General features: G+C 35.5%; 2 protein-coding genes across 2 annotated transcripts in view; both read left to right on the forward strand.

Annotated features, from left to right (window-relative positions):
* The window catches only part of LOC107584499 (semaphorin-3F-like), a 53374-nt gene extending 36705 nt beyond the window's left edge, over positions 1 to 16669 (forward strand). Inside the window, exons 3-15 of the mRNA XM_016271131.1 lie at positions 4372 to 4532; positions 4625 to 4687; positions 5180 to 5299; positions 6150 to 6239; positions 7103 to 7217; positions 10480 to 10697; positions 10806 to 11028; positions 11635 to 11723; positions 11947 to 11988; positions 12247 to 12404; positions 12513 to 12580; positions 13336 to 13469; positions 14369 to 16669. Of these exons, the coding sequence (XP_016126617.1) occupies positions 4372 to 4532; positions 4625 to 4687; positions 5180 to 5299; positions 6150 to 6239; positions 7103 to 7217; positions 10480 to 10697; positions 10806 to 11028; positions 11635 to 11723; positions 11947 to 11988; positions 12247 to 12404; positions 12513 to 12580; positions 13336 to 13469; positions 14369 to 14800 (1913 nt within the window). The 3' untranslated portion in view covers positions 14801 to 16669. The remainder of the gene's footprint in view (positions 1 to 4371; positions 4533 to 4624; positions 4688 to 5179; positions 5300 to 6149; positions 6240 to 7102; positions 7218 to 10479; positions 10698 to 10805; positions 11029 to 11634; positions 11724 to 11946; positions 11989 to 12246; positions 12405 to 12512; positions 12581 to 13335; positions 13470 to 14368) is intronic.
* Positions 16670 to 17350: 681 nt separating this feature from the next.
* On the forward strand, positions 17351 to 22631 carry LOC107584500 (guanine nucleotide-binding protein G(t) subunit alpha-1-like). Its single transcript, XM_016271133.1, has 6 exons — positions 17351 to 17367; positions 19422 to 19559; positions 21643 to 21816; positions 21916 to 22044; positions 22202 to 22331; positions 22443 to 22631. The coding sequence occupies exons 1-6, from the start codon at positions 17351 to 17353 to the stop codon at positions 22629 to 22631; spliced, it is 777 nt and encodes a 258-aa protein (XP_016126619.1).
* Positions 22632 to 23265: the final 634 nt, after the last annotated feature.

A 23265-nucleotide genomic window follows, 5' to 3' on the forward strand; every position in this document is an offset into this window, starting at 1 on the left:
CAAATTTACACTGTTATACAAGCTGTACACTCACTACTTTACATTGTAGCAAAGTGTCATTTCTTCAGTGTTGTCACATGAAAAGATATAATACATAAATACAAAATATAATACATATAATATATATAATACAAAAAATACAAAAATGTGAGGGGTGTATTCACTTCTGTGAGATACTGTGTGTGTGTATATATATATATATTTAATTTTTTTCTTTTTATTAAATCCTGAAAAAAGTATCATGGTTTTTACAAAAAAATTCTTATCATAAGACCTGTTCACAGCAATAGTGAATTTGCAATCCCTGTATAAAAAGCTCAATAGGAATGCTCTATAATACATAGTAAATAAAGGCTTTTAGCTTCCTTAAGCTAGATACTATTAAAAACACATAAATAAGTGAAGAAGAATTATCTTTAACACCTGCATTTACATTCTTCTTTATTTAACACACTCACCTGACCCAGAAAAAGTAGCAGAAGATAGAAAGATATAGAGATGAGAGTGTGAAAGTGAGAGAGATTGAGTGAGAAGGATCAGAATTATCCATCATCTCTTTCCTGGTATGTAGATACAAACTCACTGAAAAAAAGAATCCCAGGAAAACTAGAGGCAAAATGAAAGTACAGCCTGAAGAAATCTGTTTAAAGCACTACAAAAATAATTTTCTTAATTTTTTCCCCCTGACAAAAACCATCTTTAAAGTGAAATAAGAAGCAAAATTATGCAAGTCTTGATTCAGAGATATGATCTTGAATTTTTGTTCTAATTAGATTTTTTTTCTTGCTTTAAGCATAAACCTCACTTTTTTTAGATTATGCTTAAAACAAGTAGAAAACCATTTGCTTACATAAAATTGAAGATATGTTCTCTGAATTGTTTTGATGTTTTGTTATTTCTATGGTTTTTGAAGTGCCACTACCTTGATGGTGTGAAACGCAGGCGGGAGGACCGATCTGGTGTTGAAACGCGTTAAAAAGGAAAAAGATTAAAGGAGAGAAGGAAACAAGCAGATCTCTGATTGCATTTCTCATTGGAATGCTTACTGAAAGATCTGCCGCAACCATCAGATTTACCAATATGATAACACCGAACAGGAAGTGGAGCTGCGCTTATCTGTGTCTGTTTGTTGACAACCTCATTTAAGATGAACCATCCCAGAGATATCAGAAGAAAGTGAGATAAACACCTCAAGGTCTTCTAACACATTTGCGTGTTTGAGTGTAGAGTGGAAGCTAATCAGGGTCATCAGACAAGGCTATGTTGGATGCATGCATGGGGAAATTAGTTTTTTTTTGGTCACGAAAACTCAGAAAAGCTTCCTATGAATGGACTTGCCTCGCATAATTTCACAGCATTAAACCTATTTAGCCAGCTAAATTGAATGTATGCTACTCAACAGCAAGATTTAGCACACCAACAATATGATGCAACTTAAAAAAGATCAGAATTGTAGCATTTTTTTTGTACTTTATTGCTGCTTGAGGGAAATTACTGCAAAAGCTACATTATTTTGAAAACCGCTTCGCTGCTAACAAGCTGTTGACAATTATAGCTAAAGTGTTAGCATAGCTACTTTTATTTAATTTCTCCACAACACTAACTAGCATTGTTTTTCACACATTGGTTCCCACACTTTGTTTAACACCTGAAAAGGAGTGCTACAGTTTGTTAAACTGTTCGCCAAGCCTAAGCCTGATACTTCAAGCACATTAAGTGATATGAATCAATAATCTGAGGTGTTGTATTTGGCTATGTTCAGTACACAAGACAAAATGAGAAAGGTCTGGGCTTACCAGAAATACCATACATAATAGACTGTCACATCAAATCCTGATGTAAAATAAATAGGCCTAACTATAGTGTATTATGGACTGCGATCTTGTGAAAACAAATTCTGACATCTTTAATAAGCTCTTTTAACTAGAGCAAGGACTTTGGGTCATCGCACCAAATGGAGCCGTGGCCTGCTAATTATTACCACGTTTCTGCTGCTTGGTTGCTGTTTGTGAAAAGGGAAAAATGAAGAGTTTTCAGAAATAATTCACTGTAGGATCACATGGGTCAGGGTAACACGTGGTGCTCGATTTGTCGCTGAGTGTGCGCCTGTGTCTGTGAGCGTGATCTATGACCCTCACTCTCACTGAAACTGTGGGCCAACGCAAACAGCGGCTCCCACCAATCCCTGAGGGGAGACTCCCAACCGTAGAGATTCACACTCCCTCATCTCCTCCTCACTTTCTTCATCTCTGCTATTTTGGTTCTCTTATTCCTACTATGTTCTTTCAATTAATCTTCTCCCCAATTCACTTTTTCTTTGTCTTATTTCTCATATGCTTTATAAGTTCTTCTCAGATGAGTAGCATTTCCCCTAGGTCCATAATACTAAACAGACTGCCGCCGAAATGCCTGGTTATGAATGTACAGTGGCCCCAAAAGAATTTGGTCACTGAAGCCACAAACATTTTTATGTCTTAACCGTATATTTACATTTGATATTGTATTATATTATTTTATTAGGCTATATATTTTTATTATATATATATTATTTTATTTTATTTGTCATATTATTATGGATTCAGTGTCCAGATGTCCTTTTAAAGGTCATTTTAAGGGCTGTCTCAGTCGCGAAATCCTTCCAGTGCACTGGAAAATTCGCTCCCTGAAAAATACCACAATGCACCACAAAAACTAGGGAGCATCGGCGCTCACTATGCTCCCTTACCGGAAATAACATCACATTTCTGAAGCGCGAAACATAAACCACACGAGCAAACTCGATAAATAAAATGACACACGACAGAAGATTTGAAAAGACAAACTGTTTTTTTAGTATATTTCAACATAAACACACATCGCTAGACAGGAATTGAACACATCTAATTAACATTTATAATTAATATTCGGCTGAAATGTTGTAAGAACTTGTAACAGAACGATGTGTTTAAAGAGAATAAAAAATAAATATCAAAAAGAGATCGGTTCTGTCTGTTGTTTATTAATTCCAGTAATGACGTTCTACTATGTCCGTTGACGTTGTACGTAATCATGTCACTGGAATTCGAGTGATCACTGTCCCAACGTGCAGTGAGTCAGGGAACTTACCAGTGCCCAAATTTGTGTACACAATCTACTGAATCATGAGCTCGGGGGCTAGGGAGCTGATTGAGACGCACCCTATGTGTTGACGTCATTTTAACTGAAACAGGAAGACAGGGCGGGACATATCAAGCAGCCCTGCCCCTTTTTAAAATATCCAATAGCTTTCGTTTATATCACAGCTTGGGCTAGAGCCTTTCAGAGCCGTTGAGCTCCATAAAGCCGCATTTGACGGGGTATGCCAGCCACAATCTCGTCCATATTGCTAAAAAATATAGCATTCTGCGTAGAATTCAAATAGCTCTGATACATTTTGTGGTCTGCGCCGACTCGCGCATGTGATCTGCTCTGTGCTATCGTGTCTCTGGACCGGAGCAGAGTGTGTGTGCGGTGCGGTGGTTAGAGTGACACAGCGCGAAACCAAACTTCTTTTTTTCCTCAATGGAAAGCATATTTACACTATTTGAATCGTTCCCTGTCCCCTATATAGTGCACTACGTGCCATTCACTGTACAGAAAATACTAATTCTGTGGACAAGTGACCGATTTCAGCTGCGGCTTCAGCGTCTATTTTATAGTGTAGGGGGTGGGTGCTTCGGATTCTAGAGAGCATTTGATTGGAAAGAAAGTTTGATGAGAAGCTGAAGTACGATGTGACGTCAAAAAAAATCGTTGAGCCGTTTTGGTGGAAGTGACGAACTGCAAGCTTTGAATGCTTATATCTTCTAAATGCGAATTTTGTCACTGTTTTGGAGCACACTGCCTTATAGATAACCTTAAGACTAACATATTGATACTAACACCCAAAAAACTTTAATTTTGATTTCATGGGGACTTTAAGTGTCTTTATTTTATTTTATTCAATAAACTATTCAATCAGAACATTTCACAAAATGGCTGTTGAAAATATGAAACAAATGTAATGTTCAAAATGAATACAAACTAAAAATCCTTTGACACTTTCTAGTTGTCACATTTTGTGGAACATTAATATAATGAACACTGGTGGTTATTCTCCTGGCAGCTGTATTAACTTAAAGGGTTAGTTCACCCAAAAATGAAAATTCTGTCATTAATTACTCACCCTCATGTCGTTCCACACCCCTAAGACCTTCGTTCATCTAGCGTTTCTATAACAATATAAAAGGCACTTTTATTACAAAAAAAAAATTCTCACTTGGAAAGATTTTCTTTTTTCCTTGTTTGTGTGTCACTTTACATAAAAGCATGTGCTAAATAAATAAATAGACTCTTTCACTCTGTCCTTTTTAGAGCTGAAGTCTACTGGAACTATCCATCACTTTGCCTTTCTGCTCAACTCGACGGACTACAGAATCCTTCGTATGGACGAGGACCATGATCGCATGTACGTGGGCAGCAAGGACTACATCCTGTCACTAGACCTGAACGACATCAACAAAGAGCCCCTCATAGTAAGATTTCTCAGTTACACAATACAGATTGCAACAAACCAAACTATAAGCAAGGCTTGACAGTCTAAATCTGGTCACATCTTTCTCCTCAGATTCACTGGCCCGTGGCTCCTCAGAGGAGGACTGAGTGTGTCCTCTCAGGAAAAGACATCAATGTAAGAATACGCAAGATTTTTTTATGGAAATTAATTACTTTAATTCAGAAAGGACACATTAAATCAATCCAAAGTGACAAAGATACATACGATTTATTTCAAACAAATTTTGTTCTTTTGATCCTTCTATTCATCACGTTTTATTTTGAAATATATTAAAATAAAAAATATTAAATTGTAATATTTCACAAGATTACTGTTTTATAGAAAGCATAGGAACATTTTTACCAACACCAATATTCTGAATGGTAGTCTGTAAATATAATATATTTTATAATATAATATTATTTTTAATATTCTCTGTTTATTTTATAGGTGCCTTTTTTTTTCTCTTTCTCATAGTTTTAATATCGGTGCATCACTACTACAGTAATTACCACAACCATTGTAAAACTTAAACTAGTTATTCCAACATGGGCATGTCAATATCCATCTGAAAGTATCATTTCACCATGACAGCGTCACTGATATCATTCTGTTCTGTGTCAACAGGGCGAGTGTGGTAATTTCATCCGTCTAATCGAGCCGTGGAACAGGACTCACCTGTATGTGTGCGGGACGGGAGCTTACAACCCCATCTGTACCTATGTGGACAGAGGTCAAAGGGCACAGGTAAACTGTCATTCGCAGATGACCCGCTACCATTTGCAGGTCAAGGGTTCAAACGGTTGGCTACCTTATTCAAAAGGTATTATTTAATTAGAGAGGAATGTTTCTCCACCCTGGAACAAACAGGATAATCTTTACCACCTGCATGTCTTTTGACTCTGTTACTTCAAAAACTCTTCCTAGTGTTTAGGAGGGTAATTGCATTTAAATAGTCCTAATTTCACCTCCCTTCTTTCCCATGACCATGTCCCATCATTAACCACTGTCCATAAGAACATCATTCAAAATGGTCTGAGATCACATTGAAAATCTGGAAAGTTTTTTTTTTACTTGAAATTGTAAACTGGAAGTAGAGATCTAAAAGAAATTGAAATTGATTTAAAATTCTGCGCTATTTCTAGGACACTTTTCAAATATAAGCACATTTTTGACTGATCATGTGAAATTTAATGTTTTTCCACTCACATATTGATTAAATAATTTGCAATTAATAAAAAAAAAATGTATTCAAATATTATTATAAAATTAGCATTTTCACTAGTGGTCTCAGGCTTTTGGATCCTACTGCATTTGTTCTCCTTTAATGGGGTTCTGCAATATGCATGTCTGTTTTTTTTTTGTTTTTTTTCCATACGCAAAGGCAATTTCATGTGTTAACATGGGCTTTCAGCATGTGCATGTTTTAGACAACTTCATATCAACTCATCTTCTTTGTCCACTATGGATACACCAAACTGCAGCCATCTTTCTAGCATCTCAACATCTTGTTTGGACACAGCCTTGGCCATTCTCGTGGGTCCTAATTTAATGAATAGAAATAGGTCTTTATTGAGGCACATACCTTGTTTTATAGGGCATGCTCCAAGATCAGATGCCTCGCGCGGGAGGCCGAACCAGTCGAGCCGCAGACCCTAGTGCTTCACCAGAACCATACGCACCCAAGGTGGGAAATGAACTCTTCAGTGGGATTGAGGTCCTTTTTGTACTTTATTTTGGACTTTCTTAAGATGCACTTTCAAGATATGGTTTTTACTTAGAAGTGTAAGGAAAGGTTCTGTTCTCACAGTATTTGGATTTTCAACAGCTGGTTTCCTCAGCCGCTAAAGGCGTTGAGAGAAACAGCAGAGAAACTGTTGTCTTTAGAGTTTGTCTTTGTCAAGTTTGCCTACACTTGTCCAGAACCTGCCTTTGGCACAGAAATCTAGCAGAACGTGCACAGATTACTCCCACACCCACACTCCATCATGCTTGAAAGTGGTTAGTCAGCAGAAAATATATTTGTGGTGTGCGTGTAAAGCTTAGAAAGTACAAGGTTCCAAAAACCTTTTGTATATTATCCAAAACAAGTCTTTCGTGGAGACTTAAACTTGCTGATATCTTCTTTGTGGCATGTTGTAGACTCTTTAGATGTCCTTCTACATCTCTGCTTAGATTTTAGTTAATGTGTTAATTCATGTTAGATTTTTCACAATTGCTGTTCATTAATAATACTGTTTTACATCTGTGTGACTGTAGATGGAATGCAAACTGCATGGAGTTAAGTGGACTATTAGCTCGAAGAGATTTTGTTTTTCTAAATACCAGAATTTAATAGTTGTCACTAACCCAACAGAACCATATAGACTATTATTAATGCAAACCCACAGAAATAGCCCGGAGAGAAGGACAGATACTGATGTAAAGCAATGGTTTAATTTCACACATACAGACTCTCAAGGTGTCCATCAAATCAAACTTTACAGCTAGAATTTGTGTGGTGTCTAACAGTGAATCTTCATGGCTAACGTGACCTCACTTCCTCTACAGAATGATGATGGAGGACACTGCTGTCTGGTAAATAAGTGGAGTACCTTCCTGAAGGCTCGGCTCATCTGCTCTGTGACTGGCTCTGATGGCATTGAGACACATTTCGATGAGCTTCGTAAGTCTCTCTTTTAGCTGAGCCATAAATTTCCTGTGACTTGATCATTTCTGATGTTGATTACTGACATTTGATCTAGATTAGATATCTTTAGATCAGCATGCTGTACAATATTAAGTCAGATTTACTTTTGTTAAGTCAGAAAATACTATTTTTAAAGCCCATTTTTAACTGTCCTCTTTGGCCGTTTGAATTTAATAGGACAGGACACTTTAAATTAAATACAAGCAGTCCAAGAGGACAGTTCTATATAGTTGAATTACTGTTGTGGTACCATAGTGAAATACTGGTGTGATTAGATAGAACAATGGTACTTTTGAATATATTAAACATAATGTAATTTGAGTTTTTTATATGGTAAATATCCAAAATACCATGGTATTACCATGGTAATACAATGTACTGTTTGTTACTGTTTTGTAGGTGTAATACCATAGTAAGTTGATATATACCATAATGTCATAATGCCCCCTTACAAAAAAAATACTGAGGTAATACAATAGTAAAGTGTTGTTTCATCAGATAAACCATGGTAATTTTAAATATTTTAAATATACCATTGTACTATAATTTGTAATACATATAGTATATTTTTATCTTGTACATATCCAGAATACCATGCTAATACCACAGTACTTTATTTTTTTACCTTTTCGTAAGTGCAATACTGTGGTACTGTGATATATACCATGATACTTACCTTTACAAAAAATTACTGTAGTGGTACCATGGTAAAGTGTTAGCATCATCAGATAAAAGCATGGCACTTTTAAATATACCATTTTAAGTATACCATGTTACTATAATTATATATATTTTTTAGATTATTAGATTTTTTTTTAGATTATTAGATTTTTTTATAGATAATTTGATTTTTTTATTATTTGGTACATGTCCAAAATGCCATGGTAATACCGTAATACTTTATTGTCAGTGTACTTAACAAAACGTTATGTACAAAAAGAACTGTATTTTGGTGCTGCCATAAGTGATCTGATGGTAACACTATAGTACTTTGTATCGCAATTTATGATTTTTTAAAATGGTACCCCATAGCCCTTCCAAAAATACCATAGTACTAGCATGGTACATGGCCAAAAACGTCGTATTGGCATAGTACATGTCTAAGACAAACATAATAGTACAATGACACTTTTTGTCAGAGTGCTGATTATTTAATAAATCTTTCCATCTAATTCGGATATCTTGGGGACATTTTATGTTCTGTGATTCTGTGGAGATTACAAAACATGAAATAAAACAGCTTTACCATTTGATTGACTCCATATATACAGTGAGGTGTTCACCCAAGGTACATTATATTCAGTTCTGTTCTGTTCTGTTCATTTTCACGGTATACTTGCTGAAATAAGAGGCCTCTTATGTCAGGATAGGGCATGATATAGGTAATTTGTGGAAACCATTCATGTCTGATGGTTCAATGGATATGTCTCTCCAGAGGGTATAACTTGGAAAAAGTAATTTCCTCTCTTTCCTGTATGTGCAGCATGTAGCATTTGTGCTTAAGCGTAAAGTGCCACAAGGGCCTGTGAGAAATATATAGAGGCAAGCAGTTCTGAGTATGAAATTGAAGTTCCTGTAGAGCATAAAATTACAAATTGGACTTTTAAAAACTGGCTGAAAATTGCTTTTTTTGTGGTTTTACATTATGCTTCATACATGATTGTGCATTTATGTGCACATGTGTGAGGTAACGCATGCATGTAAGCTGCATCTTAACAGGCTTAAACAAAATGGAGTCTTTCCCGGTGTGGGAGAGTTTGATTGACAGGACTGAATAGGATTGGCTGACAAACCAGCTGTAACAGCCTCTGCCGCTCTTCAGAGGCAAATGAATGTAAGCGCATGAATGCTAGAATTTTATTGCTTTTGCAATGTGCATAAATCGAGTAAGTGATCATTCTATGTTTGCTTCATTTCACAGCTCCCATAACATAGCGCACAAGGTACCCTCAGGACTCCTTTCTTCGTCTCTCTTTCTCACTTGGTTGGTCATTCTCCCTCCCTCTGCCACTGTGTTTGAGGAATGAACTTGTCCGTGGAGTTTTTGACTAGATGTTTTCCCTTTTCCTCAGAGCGGCAGTGAGGTTTTATGGGTTGTTTTTTGTGGCTTGGCAAGAGCGAGATTCATTTGCTGTAGTCTGGGATTTTCCCTCAGCACTTGATTACTTAGTCCGTTTAGCCGTGACTATCCGTCTGAGGTCATCTTCGTTCTGTTTTTGATGGGACATCTGTCTATGCTTTTACCACTTGCCCTCCTTATTCCCTAAACTATCTGAGTCTCCTTTTGATTTCTTTACTTCTGCCCCTTTTTTAACCTTCTATGTACCTCTGTCTCCCATCCCCCTTACATTGTCCTTCAAGTAAAACGTTGATGGTGCTCAACTGCTCTTACAATGAAGCCCCCCCACAAAACAGTCCCACTCTGCACGTTATACTCTGTTTCTCCCAATGGCCTATTTACATCTTTGTCGTTTTGGCTAGCAGACTATCACTGGTCCTTTGTGGTTAATTTGTGTCGAAACAAGATGGAGAATTTTGGAGACTGAGACAAAGACAGAGAGGAACAGTGAGAGGGAAAGATTGTCCTCTCAGTGCGTTGTGTTTTGTGTGATGTAACTGAACGGAGATAGATTTGACGACTTGCCACATACACTCACAGACTTTTGGCTTTTTGTGTGCCTTGCTGATATGTAACGAATCAGCTCATGGGAAATATGAATAATTAACCATAACTAGTTATAATTAATTATGAATATTTTAGATCCGCTGTAGATATTTAGCTGACCTCTCAGGGTCAACTGTCTTGTCAATTCTAAGAACGTTAATTTCCTGGTTAAGGGAAATAACTTTCTTACTGTACAATTCTACAAAAAAAAGGTCCATCCCCAAACATTGGTTTAGCCATTGTTGCTATACCAAATAATTGTATGCTTAGACAAATAATGCTCAAATTTGGAATTAGTGTGTCCCAAAGTACATTGAAAACTATGGAGCCCCTTATAGTGATGGAAAAATATGAGATTGGAGGAAAAAAGTAAATTTTCAGTGATTGGATTGTGACATTACATACAGATGGTTATAGTGGTCAGCAGATCTTCATAAAGACAACGCACATATAATGTATATATATACAGTGGTGTGAAAAAGTGTTGGCCCCCTTCCTTCACACCACTGTATATATATATATATATATTTTACTTTGTATATCAATATTCCATTCTCTGTGTGACGAGGCCAGTGTGGTCTAATACTGTGTCTACCACCTCTCTTTTTGTTTCAACGCATGGATTCTTGTCTTTCTGCATCTCTAGGTCTGTGTTTAAAGGTTCAGCAGTATGTGTGTATTCAATGGCTGATGTCCGCATGGTCTTCAATGGTCCTTTCGCTCATAAGGAAGGGCCAAACTACCAGTGGGTTGCCTACCAGGGTAAAATTCCTTACCCCCGACCAGGAACAGTGAGTGTCATTAGTAACATTTAATACATTATATAAAGACGATGTTAGACAATCTTAGATGGTGAAATACAAAAAAAAAAAAACTCAGTTTTATCCCTGTGATTTCAGTGTCCAGGAGGGACGTTCACCCCCAACATGAAGTCTACTAAAGACTATCCTGATGAGGTTATCAACTTCATGCGCAACCATCCGACCATGTTCAATGCCGTTTATCCAGTCCACAAGCGCCCCCTAGTTGTCCGTACTAATGTGGATTATGAGTTCACCACCATCACAGTGGACCAAGTGGCTGCAGCTGATGGCAACTATGAAGTGCTTTTCTTGGGAACAGGTGAACTTGCTACACATCTCCACATAGACATAGTCTTTTTATGTTATGTTTTTATATTTATTTTTTACAAAAACAGTATGCATACTCTGGTGTCTAAAAGTCTGGGACCACATTGAAATCTGGCATTCATAATCTAATTTTAATTTATAAATAAACACAGTGGTTTAAATTTTGAAAAACTAATTGTATGGAAAGTGTATAACAATTTAGAACTGCAAATTTGTAACACTGTTAATATTAATGCTTTTGTACACAACGAAGCAGCTCTAGATCTATAAATGCAAACTCTGGTGTCTAAAAGTCTGGGACCACATTGACATTTGGCATTCAGAATCTAATTTTAATTTATAAATAGACACAGTGGTTTAAATTTTGAAAAACTAATTGTATGGAAAATGTATAACAATTTAGAACTGCAAATTTGTAACACTTGTAATATTAATGCTTTTGTACACAACAAAGCAGCTCTAGATCTATAAATGCAATTTAGTAGAGTCATTGTCTTTTTCTGTTTTAATAGCTCTCAAGTAAATTTAAGCCAACTTCATTCTTTATAATATTATATGTTATAAATATTTCTGACTCCTCTATTCTGGTCATTTACAGATAGAGGGACAATTCAGAAAGTGATTGTCCTGCCCAGAGATGATCTACAGACTGAAGAGCTGGTTCTGGAAGAGGTTGAGGTCTTCAGAGTAAGATTGTCTTTTTATGTTCCCATTACACTTTGTGTCAACACATTGAGAACAATATACTGTTTGTTTGGTTTTTTTCGTTAGTTTTTTTTTATTTTTTATTAAAATGTATATTTTATGTTATTATATTTCATAAAATTCAAAAACATATCGTTCATTTGTATTATATTTTTATATTTATTTTTTCAATAAAAAAATAACTACAATTCTTTTCATATTACAGGTTCCAACTCCAATCACTACTATGAAAATTTCTCCAAAACGGGTAAGTTGCACATCATTTACTGTATGATTCAGAACTTTAAACACAAATTTTGTAATATTAATAGCAAATAATATTAATAGATAACAAATATTAATAGCAAAAATATTAAATACAGTTTTAAAACAGGAATTATTTAAAAAATTTTAAGCAGATGGTTTTATGCAATGCAGTTTACAGATGAGGAACATTTGTCATCTTGGGATTTAATGATGTATTTTGAAAAAAACTCTTCTTTTATTTTCCTGTCTTCCTGTGTAGCAACAGCTGTATGTAAGTTCAGTGATGGGCGTCACTCATCTGGCGCTGCACAGGTGTGATGTGTACGGAGAGGCCTGTGCTGACTGCTGCTTGGCCAGAGACCCTTACTGTGCCTGGGATGGAAAGTCCTGCTCTCGCTACTCAGCAAACCAAAAAAGGTTAGAGCTGCATGTGTGTAAATATCTTTATTGTTGGATCATTATACTTAGAATATAACTTACAAGATTTGTTTTCCTCATTTGAAATTGGTTGTCTGAATCTTGTAGGCGGAGTCGGAGGCAAGATGTGAAGTATGGCAACCCTATAAGGCAATGCAGGGGCTATAATTCCAATGGTGAGGAACCTAAAAATACACTTGGTGTTAAGATTTTTTAGTCTTAAGATTAGACTGAAACATATTTTGGAAAAGGTAAAATAGCTCCGAATAATATTAATAGATAACAAATATTAATAGCAATAATATTAAATACAGTTTTAAAACAGGAATTATTTAAATTTTTTTAAGCAGATGGTTTTATGCAATGCAGTTTACAGATGAGGAACATTTGTCATCTTGGGATTTAATGATGTATTTTGAATGAAACTCTTCTTTTATTTTCCTGTCTTCCTGTGTAGCAACAGCTGTATGTAAGTTCAGTGATGGGCGTCACTCATCTGGCACTGCACAGGTGTGATGTGTACGGAGAGGCCTGTGCTGACTGCTGCTTGGCCAGAGACCCTTACTGTGCCTGGGATGGAAAGTCCTGCTCTCGCTACTCAGCAAACCAAAAAAGGTTAGAGCTGCATGTGTGTAAATATCTTTATTGTTGGATCATTATACTTAGAATATAACTTACAAGATTTGTTTTCCTCATTTGAAATTGGTTGTCTGAATCTTGTAGGCGGAGTCGGAGGCAAGATGTGAAGTATGGCAACCCTATAAGGCAATGCAGGGGCTATAATTCCAATGGTGAGGAACCTAAAAATACATTTGGTGTTAAGATTTTTTAGTCTTAAGATTAGACCGAAAACATATTTTGGAAAAGGTAAAATAGCTCCTTTTGATTTTGGTTATTGTTTTAGATAGTATTTTGTTTTAATTCCTGCCAGCCAATAAGAACACGTTGGAGACAGTGCAGTATGGAGTAGAGGGAAGCACAGCCTTCCTGGAGTGCCAGGCCAGATCTCCTCATGTGTCAATCAAGTGGCATTTCCAGAAGGAGAACAGTGACAGGAGGAGAGAGGTATGTGCGACAGAATGTTATGCCATAATTGATGCATGTTAAAGCAATATCCTGAATGTTGTGAATTTTAATAATGCAACAATTACCATAGATATTATTTGCTTAATATAATCCTGTACACTACTGGTCAAATATTTGGAATAATTAAGATTTTGAATGTTTTTGAAAGACATCTCTTGTGCTCACCAAGGCTGCATTTATTTTCTGAAAAATACCATAACAAATAGTAATATTGTGAAATATTATTACAATTTAAAATGGCATTTTTCTATTTTAAAATATTTTAAAGTGTAATTTATTCCTGTGATGCAAAGCTGAATTTTCAGCAGCCATTCCAGATCTCCTCATGTGTCAATCAAGTGGCATTTCCAGAAGGAGAACAGTGACAGGAGGAGAGAGGTATGTGCGACAGAATGTTATGCCATAATTGATGCATGTTAAAGCAATATCCTGAATGTTGTGAATTTTAATAATGCAACAATTACCATAGATATTATTTGCTTAATATAATCCTGTACACTACTGGTCAAATATTTGGAATAATTAAAATTTTGAATGTTTTTGAAAGACATCTCTTGTGCTCACCAAGGCTGCATTTATTTTCTGAAAAATACCATAAAAAATAGTAATATTGTGAAATATTATTACAATTTAAAATGGCATTTTTCTATTTTAAAATATTTTAAAGTGTAATTTATTCCTGTGATGCAAAGCTGAATTTTCAGCAGCCATTACGCTAGTCTTTAGTGTCACATGATCCTTCAATTGTTTTAATTGTTTGAAATTGATAATTGAGAAAAATAAAACAATTAATGATGACCAGTTCAGGAAAAATCCCTTTTCACATCAATGTACATTTTAACCTAATATCTTTTTCCCAACAACCTAATGTATTTCAGATCCGTTCTGATGGACGCGTCGTTCGTACAGAGCAGGGTCTTCTCCTGCGCTCTCTCCAGCTCTCTGATGGAGGGGTTTTCCAGTGCACCTCCACCGAGAAGAACTTCAAGCACACGCTGGTCAAACTTCAGCTGGTGGTCCTTTCGGCCCGCACCGTCAACACCATCCAGACTGAATCCACCGCTCCCGCCGTGCCGCCTTTCCAGTCCAGCACCTGGACGCCCAGCGCAGAGCAGTACAAAGACCTGCTGACCATCCTCAGCCAGCCAGAGATGGGCCTCATCAACCAGTACTGCCAGGACTACTGGCAGATGGGGGACGAGCCCGCAGCTCACGCACACAAGAAGGACCTCAAGGAAGTACAGAAAGACCTCCGGAAGCCACGAAACAGGAGACACCACAAGGAGCAGAGCAGCATGGCTGAGACATGAGACGGAAAAACATCCCACTCCATCCAAATGAGCAAGACTCGAGGCTGACCTCAAGGTCTTTGACTACCATTACACACAAGCGTATACCCACAACCATTATGACTGAGGAGAAAATAAACAATACGGTTTTGAAAATTCATAGTATTTATTGTAGGCTGTACATAGTTAGATTCTGTGGATATCTTTGTATGGAAACAGAGCAAAAAAAAAAAAGAAGAGACAAAAACGTTTTGTGTATAGATCTGTGCAAATATTTTGTTATCATTGTTACTTTTCTTCCAATATATTTATTACAACGGTATTCGCATAATAACACACCATGTGACCGTTATCATAAAACGTTATGTACATACCACTAACCGGATAGTTGGAATCTCTTAATGGACAGTTTGACTGCACTTGATGTTTTGATACCAGAGGAAAGATGGGACTGAAGCCATTTGTACATTTAGCGGACTTTTTTAGCCAAGCACATGTTCTCATTCTGCAGATGTACGGCTAAAGAATTTCTACATATATTTGGTGCATCTGGAAAAACACTTTATCATCATCAGAAACTCATCTTTTAATCTTCTTGATCTTCCATATGTTGCTATGCTAATGTGTGTTAAATATAAAGTCGTTTCTGTGTGTTACATGTTTGGTTTATTACTGATTACAGCCTCCTGTACAGTATGTGCATCACTTTTTTTGTTCTTTTCATTTATATAAATATGTACTATTGCACGCAAAAATTTCAAAGAGCTGTGGGTTCAAAACCCATCCATCTCTTTGCAAAGCAGAATTGTTTTTAAATATGTACCTCTCCAGACATTTTTAGTAATAAGCATCCATGCAAGCACCTCTAAACACATAATAGGCAATCATTTGGAAGCATTAATCATTTGGAGCTAAACTTTAGGGGGCTTGTTTGAGTTTGCATGCATTGTATTTGTACTGTACAGATATGTAGTCAAATTCTGGATATTGCTGTGTTGCTGTATGGCCTTTGACATAACGAATCGAGAGAGAGAGAGACTGTTTTCTAAAGACAGAGGACTTTGCCGAACTAGTGATGGAATCGAGCACAATTACCAGATGTGTCTGTGTTGGCCTCCACTGTGTTTTCTCAACACACATCGCAAACGGACTGTGTGAAATGGTTGTTGTAAATGTTTTTTTTTTTTTCATTTGTAAGATGTTATTCATCACTGTGGTTTGTCCCCTTGTTTTGTCTTTTTTAGGATATTCTAATGTGAAAAAGATCCTGAATTAGATCTTATGAACAGTTAATATTATAGTATTGTATTTTTTATTTGTTTTGGGGTTTTTTTCATCGTTGTTGTTGACTAATTAAAGTTATATATATTTTATAACAAATACAGGTTGGCCTTTCTGCATAAACGTTACTGGGTGAACCTATACTTCCCTTCTTTTGCAGTCTCAGTGTAAAGATTGAAAGAGACACTTGAAAGAGGTTACAGTGAATAAGGCAATAGGTTGTTCACTTTACACCAAAAGTATACTAAGTTGGAAGTTCAAATGTTGATTTGCCTATTTAATTAACTGAGAAAATAGTACATTGTTTGGGAACTTTACATTAGGGTCATTCACAAGATCGAGTGTGATTTTGTATTTTCTTTAATACCGATTACAAGATTTTATGCTGCATTATTTCACCTCTGCCATTCATTTCACCTTTCTGTCATTCACAAAAGTAAGAGAAAAATGGCTAAAACTTTCGCAACTAGCAAATGTCATGACACCATAACACATTTCTAATTAATATTTGTGTACCTTCTGCCAAGAAAAAATTCTGATCACTGAATAGAACAATAAAAAAACTTTAAAATCTCAGCTTTATTTCAAATTTATTTTTGCATTACAAACTAAACTGAGATAAATCTATCAAACGTGACTGATTATTGTCTAATTATACCCAGTGTCATGATGAGAAAAATGTTGCAGAAGTAGCACCGGTTCCTAAGAATAGCCTATTAATACCCTGTGTATTTGCCCAGATAAATGCAAATACATATTTAATGCAGTGTACACTCTTAAAAAATAAAAGTTCCAAAAGTGGGGTTTTCACAGCGGTGCGAAAGAAGAACAATTTTTGGTTCCCTAAAGAACTATTCAGTGAAGAGTTCTTAAACAAACCTTTTTTTTTTCTTCTGTGAATAACATCTAAAGAACCTTTTTCGACCTTAAAGAACCATTTGTGCAGTGGAAAATTTTTATGGATGTTAACGTTTCTTTACAGAACCATCGATGCCAAGAAAGAAACTTTGTTATTGCATGTGGCATAAGAAAAGCTTTATTAATACTAGTTTTTATGATGATTTATTATGATCACGTATAAAACAACTTGGAACAAACTCTCAAATTGAAATGAATTGCTACTGATAAAAAGTACAATGAAGAAAGTGTCTCTCTCACATGTAATGCCTGTGGATTAAAATGTATCAATCTTTAGATTGGGGTCAGTGAGCTGTCACGTAAAAGACTAAAGCTCTTTAAATGCTGTGGTGCACACTGTGTCCACAACATGGAAAATGTCAACTGATCCCGATGACTACAGTGGGAAAGTGAGATTAGAATTACTCAGAGATGTCAATATTCAACATCAAGAACACATTTACATTCAGTCCAAGTTCTATTGAAAAAGCCTAAACTGTAATAGTCAACATATCCAATCATATGAAAGGAACATTAAAGATTTCAAGCTCAAATGCAAGATGAAAACTGACGCCTTACTGAAATTCAAACCAACGTGTAGTCAAACTGGAGACTCAAAATGTGATATATCTAAATCTTATTGCAAAAGACACTAAAATACTTGCATGCCTAAAAAACAACTTGCATTCCAGAATCAAGACATATTAAAAGTATGCATTTATATTATATATCACTGTTTATCATAACTGCAGGTGTCTTTGTCCGTGAGGTGATGTAGGTCAGGGTCATGGGATGTCAAGCTTGGACAAGGCTTAGGACAAAAATAATAAGCCTTAATGTAATCCTTCAAAAGATAAACACAGTAGAGGAGAAGGATGTATTCATTAATTCACATATGCATGCCAAAATAAATAAATAAAAAATACAATTAATTAATAATTACTGTGTGAATGTCTACAGTTTGACTAATCTTAGTGGGTTTACCCCTCAAAACAAAAAGCAACCAAGGCTTACCACACTTTTGTCGAATCAGTCGGCTAATAATCAATATCAGAAATATTATTATACTCCATGAAATCCGTTCAAAATACTGATGAGTTTGTCTAATAACTTTGGTCTCGTGATTTTAATTTCCTAAAGCATAACTTAAAGTCTACTATTACAATATATTACCATCTAGATTTATCTCAGCAAATACATGATTTGCAATACATTTTTAAGTGACATCTTAGAAAAATTAACGCACTGCAACAAATAACTTGCTGCTATATACTGTATTTAAACAACTGGTGTAAGATTCCCTTTTTTAAAGAAATTTTAAGACAAAGTCTAATGTTGAGCATTTCTATTTCAATAAATAAACACTGTTCTGTTATGTCAGTTCATCAAAGAATCCTGAAAAAATTGATCAGTTTCCACAAAAATATTAGGCAGGACAACTGTTTCAACATTGATAATAAAAAGAAATAGTTCTTGAGGTCCAAATCAGCATATTAGAATGATTTCTGAAGGATCATGTGACACTGAAGACTGGACTGCTGAAGATTCAGCTTTGCCGTCACAAGAATAAATTACATTACAAAATATATTAAAACCGAATAGTTATTTTAAATGGTAATAATTTCACTATATTACTGATTTTAATGTATATTTGATCAAATAAATGCACCCTTGGTAAGCATAAGAGACTTTGTTCAAAAACATTTAAAAATCGTACCAACAACTAACTATTGAACAGCATGGGAATATGTAATAAAAATGAATTAAAGCAATAATCGCAATACTAAACTAATTACTATCTTCTTCAGGTGCTGGTGAGTCGGGGGAAAAGCACTATTGTCAAACAGATGAAGTAAGTGCTGAGAAAAAATAAGTATGATAATACCATAAATTGGCTTATACAGGTGCATCTCAATAAATTAGAATGTCGTGGAAAAGTTCATTTATTTTAGCAATTCGACTCAAATTGTGAAACTCGTGTATTAAATAAATTCAATGCACACAGACTGAAGTAGTTTAAGTCTTTGGTTCTTTTAATTGTGATGATTTTGGCTCACATTTAACAAAAACCCACCAATTCACTATCCCAACAAATTAGAATATGGTGACATGCCAATCAGCTAATCAACTCAAAACACCTGCAAAGGTTTCCTGAGCCTTCAAAATGGTCTCTCAGTTTGGTTCACTAGGCTACACAATCAATTTATTGACTGACAAATCATTGACACCCTTCACAAGGAGGGTAAGCCACAAACATTTAATACACGAGTTTCACAATTTGAGTTGAATTACTGAAATAATTGAACTTTTCCATGACATTCTAATTTATTGACATGTATGTGAGACTATACTCATTATTCATTTGTATTCAGATGTGAGACTATACTCATTATTCATTGTATTCTCTTTCATATGAGTAGTTTGGTCAATTAAATGAATTAAATGTTTGTTTTTTTAATGACAGAATTATTCACAAAGATGGTTACTCCCTTGAAGAGTGCTTGGAGTTCGTTGTCATCATCTACAGCAACACCTTGCAGTCGATCCTAGCCATTGTGAGGGCCATGAGCACACTCAACCTTTCTTATGGAGATGCTCACAGGTGCTCTTCCCATTAGTCATTTACAGAAATAAACAGGTTAAATGATGGAAAAGAACTGTAGTGATACCATGGCAAAATGAGTATATCAGATGGTAATACTTTGGTATTGAATGATTATCATATGTACATGATCAAAACAACATGGTAACTTGTGCAAAAATATAAGATCCCACTTTATATTAGGTGTGTTTAAATATTTGTGTATGTAAAAAAACATTAATTGTTTGGTAGGGGCAGGGAGAGGTTCAACAGATATAACTGCATACAGGTACATGTACAACAGAAAAAAACTGTAACGGAATTGTTTATTGTGAAAACAAAGCATAGATGTCCCAGATTAATTACTAAATTCACACTATAGTATCCAATGAATTATAACTCCAGGATGTGTTAATTTTTTTTAAAGCTCATGCAATGAAAAAAAAAAAGTTGTGTAGGATCTCCTTTGAAACAGTTTTCTCTCATAGTAACAGACTGAACTAAATGTGAAATTTTTAAGTAGAAAGACCAAATTAGTATTATCTTGTATACCAAAAAAAAATTTGGTAATAACTGAAGCATTTTTAAAAACAGATTAATAGGGGAGATCATGAATGTTACACATCTAAAAGAGACTATTAAATCATGATGACCTTTACTCGACCCTCTTACTCTAGCACTCTCTCTTCTAATTCTAGTCTTTAAAAAAACTGGGCCCTTTTAGACTTGCACTCTATTCATTTACTAACTGCTTGTTTTCTTTAAAAAAAAACGAACACTAGCTTTTCTATTCTTTTTGTATTCTGTTTTCTTTTATTTATTATATAATTATCAAAAAGCAAAAAAGGCCTTTAACACTAGCTTGCTCTATTCTATCTGTTTTCTTTTTATTTATTATATATATATAGTATATACGTGTATTGCGTTACGCTAACTGAGACTTGTTATAGCACTTGCATATCATTGCTCTTTTGTTGATTTTGATTGCTTCCATTGTTCTCATTTGTAAGTCGCTTTGGATAAAAGCGCCTGCTAAATGACTAAATGTAAATGTAATGATGAAGGATTTTACAGTATTTACAGTCACTGATCATCACTTTAGAAAAGTTTGTATAGTAGCTAATGCTTAAACACCTTTAGTTACAACGGCCCAAATACATACAAGCTGATAAATATGTAAAAAGAAATTCCACATTCTTAAACTTAAAAACGTTGAAAAAATTTTGAATCTTGTATAGCTTCAAAAATGAAGTTAAATTATTTTGAATAATTAAAGTAACGTAAAAACATGATGTGTTGCCATGACCAGTGTTGGGGGTAACTCATTACAAGTAACGCGAGTTACGTAATCAGATCACTTTTTTCAAGTAACTAGTAAAGTAACGCATTACTTTTTAATTTACAAGAGAATATCTGAGTTACTTTTTCAAATAAGTAACGCAGGTTACTTTTTTTCCCTAATTTATTGACTGACAGCTCTCCTGTCCCCATGTTGAGAAATCAGAAGATGTTAATGTAGTTCTAAAATAAATATGAATATGCATTAATTCATCTCACTCACAAAAAAAACTTTAAAAAAAGAATGCAACTCAGAATATGACGCAAATCTGCAACAATTAAATGTTAAACAACACAAATATCCTTTATGTATTTAATCCCATTCTATTAACCAATGTCTTTGCTTCTGACCTTCGATGATCCAGTTCAACTATAATAATAAGCACAAATTACTCTAGACAAACATTCGTGTCTTTTTTTATTGCTGAAATGTGTTGAAATTTCTTCTTCTGGATTCTACTGTGCGGACTTAAATTTACTTTCCCTTCAGCCTGAGGCTTATTCATTTCACTTTTGGTGTGAAAAGGCTTTTATATTTGCCAAAAATATTACTTTTTTATTTTAAAAACAAACAAGCAAGCCCTGTCCAGATTTAAAGAGTAACGCAAAAGTAACGTAACGCATTACTTTCCAAAAAAAGTAACTAAGTAACGAAATTAGTTACTTTTTTTATGGAGTAACGCAATATTGTAATGCATTACTTTTAAAAGTAACTTTCCCCAACCCTGGCCATGACTGATTGAAAAAATCATTTATTACATCAATTTACCTGTTTGCTGCAGGATGATGCAAGGAAGCTGATGCACTTAGCAGACACCATCGAGGAAGGCACCATGCCAAAGGAGCTGTCTGACATCATCCTGAGGTTGTGGAAGGACTCGGGCATCCAGGCGTGCTTTGACAGAGCCTCCGAATACCAGCTCAACGACTCTGCCGGATAGTATGGTCTCATAATTAGCCTTTTAAAGCATTAAATACCAGTTCGCAAGGTTTTAATGTCCATAATTAAATTTGTATTGATTCTTACTCTATCTCCAATCTATCTGAATGACCTGGAGAGGCTGGTCAAGCCTGGCTATGACCCTACTGAACAGGACGTCCTGCGATCAAGAGTGAAGACCACCGGTATCATCGAGACCCAGTTCTCCTTCAAGGACATCAACTTCAGGTACACCTTCAGCCTTCTCAATGATAGCTATGGCATGAAGTAAACCAACCAATGACCATCATCATCTCAAAATTCCAAGCAAGTTTAACAATCAGAATTTAATAAGATAAGTTTGAATGGACACCAATGCCAATAAACTGATCTTCGTGGTCTGCAGGATGTTTGATGTGGGCGGTCAGCACTCGGAGAGGAAGAAGTGGATCCATTGCTTCGAAGGTGTGACCTGTATCATCTTCATCGCTGCTCTGAGCGCATACGACATGGTGCTGGTGGAGGATGATGAAGTGGTAGGTTGCAACTGTGGTCCATCAATGAAATTCCAACCGGGCGTTTTACATGCACTATTACTATGAGGCATTTTAGTAACATACCGTTTTTCCATGCCGTTCCAACCAAAGAACCGGATGCATGAGAGTCTCCACCTGTTCAACAGTATCTGTAACCACCGTTACTTCGCCGCCACCTCCATTGTACTCTTCCTCAACAAGAAGGACGTCTTCGTGGAGAAGATCAAGAAAGCTCATCTGAGCATGTGCTTCACTGATTATGATGGCGAGACAGCATTTTGTCTGCAAACAAAAATATAAACTTAATTCTTTAACATACAGATTCTTATCATTTAAACAGATTATTTAAACTGATAATATTAACACATTTTAAGTAGGGGTTCATCATGGAACATCACTTCTATTAAGATACAAATATCCTAATTAGGCTTCTGTTTCTGATATGCAAAACCATGCTAAAAATACAATGCCATGCATCTCTCAGGTCCCAACACCTTTGAGGACGCTGGTAACTACATCAAGATGCAGTTCTTAGATCTGAACTTGCCACGAGACATCAAAGAAATCTACTCCCATATGACCTGTGCCACAGACACAGAGAACGTCAAGTTTGTGTTCGATGCCGTAACAGACATTATCATCAAATAAAATCTCAAAGACTGCAGTCTCTTCTAAACAAGCCATCTGTGGGAAGAGGTGATTATAATTTAAAATCATAAATATTGAGGAATAATATAAAGTGCTGTTATTATAGTATATTAAACGTGACTATAATTTCCATATGTGCATAATTAAAAAGTCTTTCTTCTTTTACAGAGCAGCTTAATCAACAAAACCCAATACTGACCCATTGCCCCTTGTATAGGTAATGAGGAATTCTCCAGTGCACACACACATACATGCAAATACACGAGGGAACTGAATTGATTCAATC

Source organism: Sinocyclocheilus grahami, unplaced genomic scaffold, assembly GCF_001515645.1.
Source record: "Sinocyclocheilus grahami isolate Dianchi unplaced genomic scaffold, SAMN03320097.WGS_v1.1 scaffold60.1, whole genome shotgun sequence".
NCBI classification, from domain to species: domain Eukaryota; kingdom Metazoa; phylum Chordata; class Actinopteri; order Cypriniformes; family Cyprinidae; genus Sinocyclocheilus; species Sinocyclocheilus grahami.

Coding starts and splice junctions, on each gene's coding strand:
- LOC107584500 (XM_016271133.1), top strand. Junction 19,560..21,642: donor TCTTATGGAGATGCTCACAG/GTGCTCTTCCCA, acceptor ATTACATCAATT/TACCTGTTTGCTGCAGGATG. Junction 22,045..22,201: donor TTCAAGGACATCAACTTCAG/GTACACCTTCAG, acceptor CGTGGTCTGCAG/GATGTTTGATGTGGGCGGTC.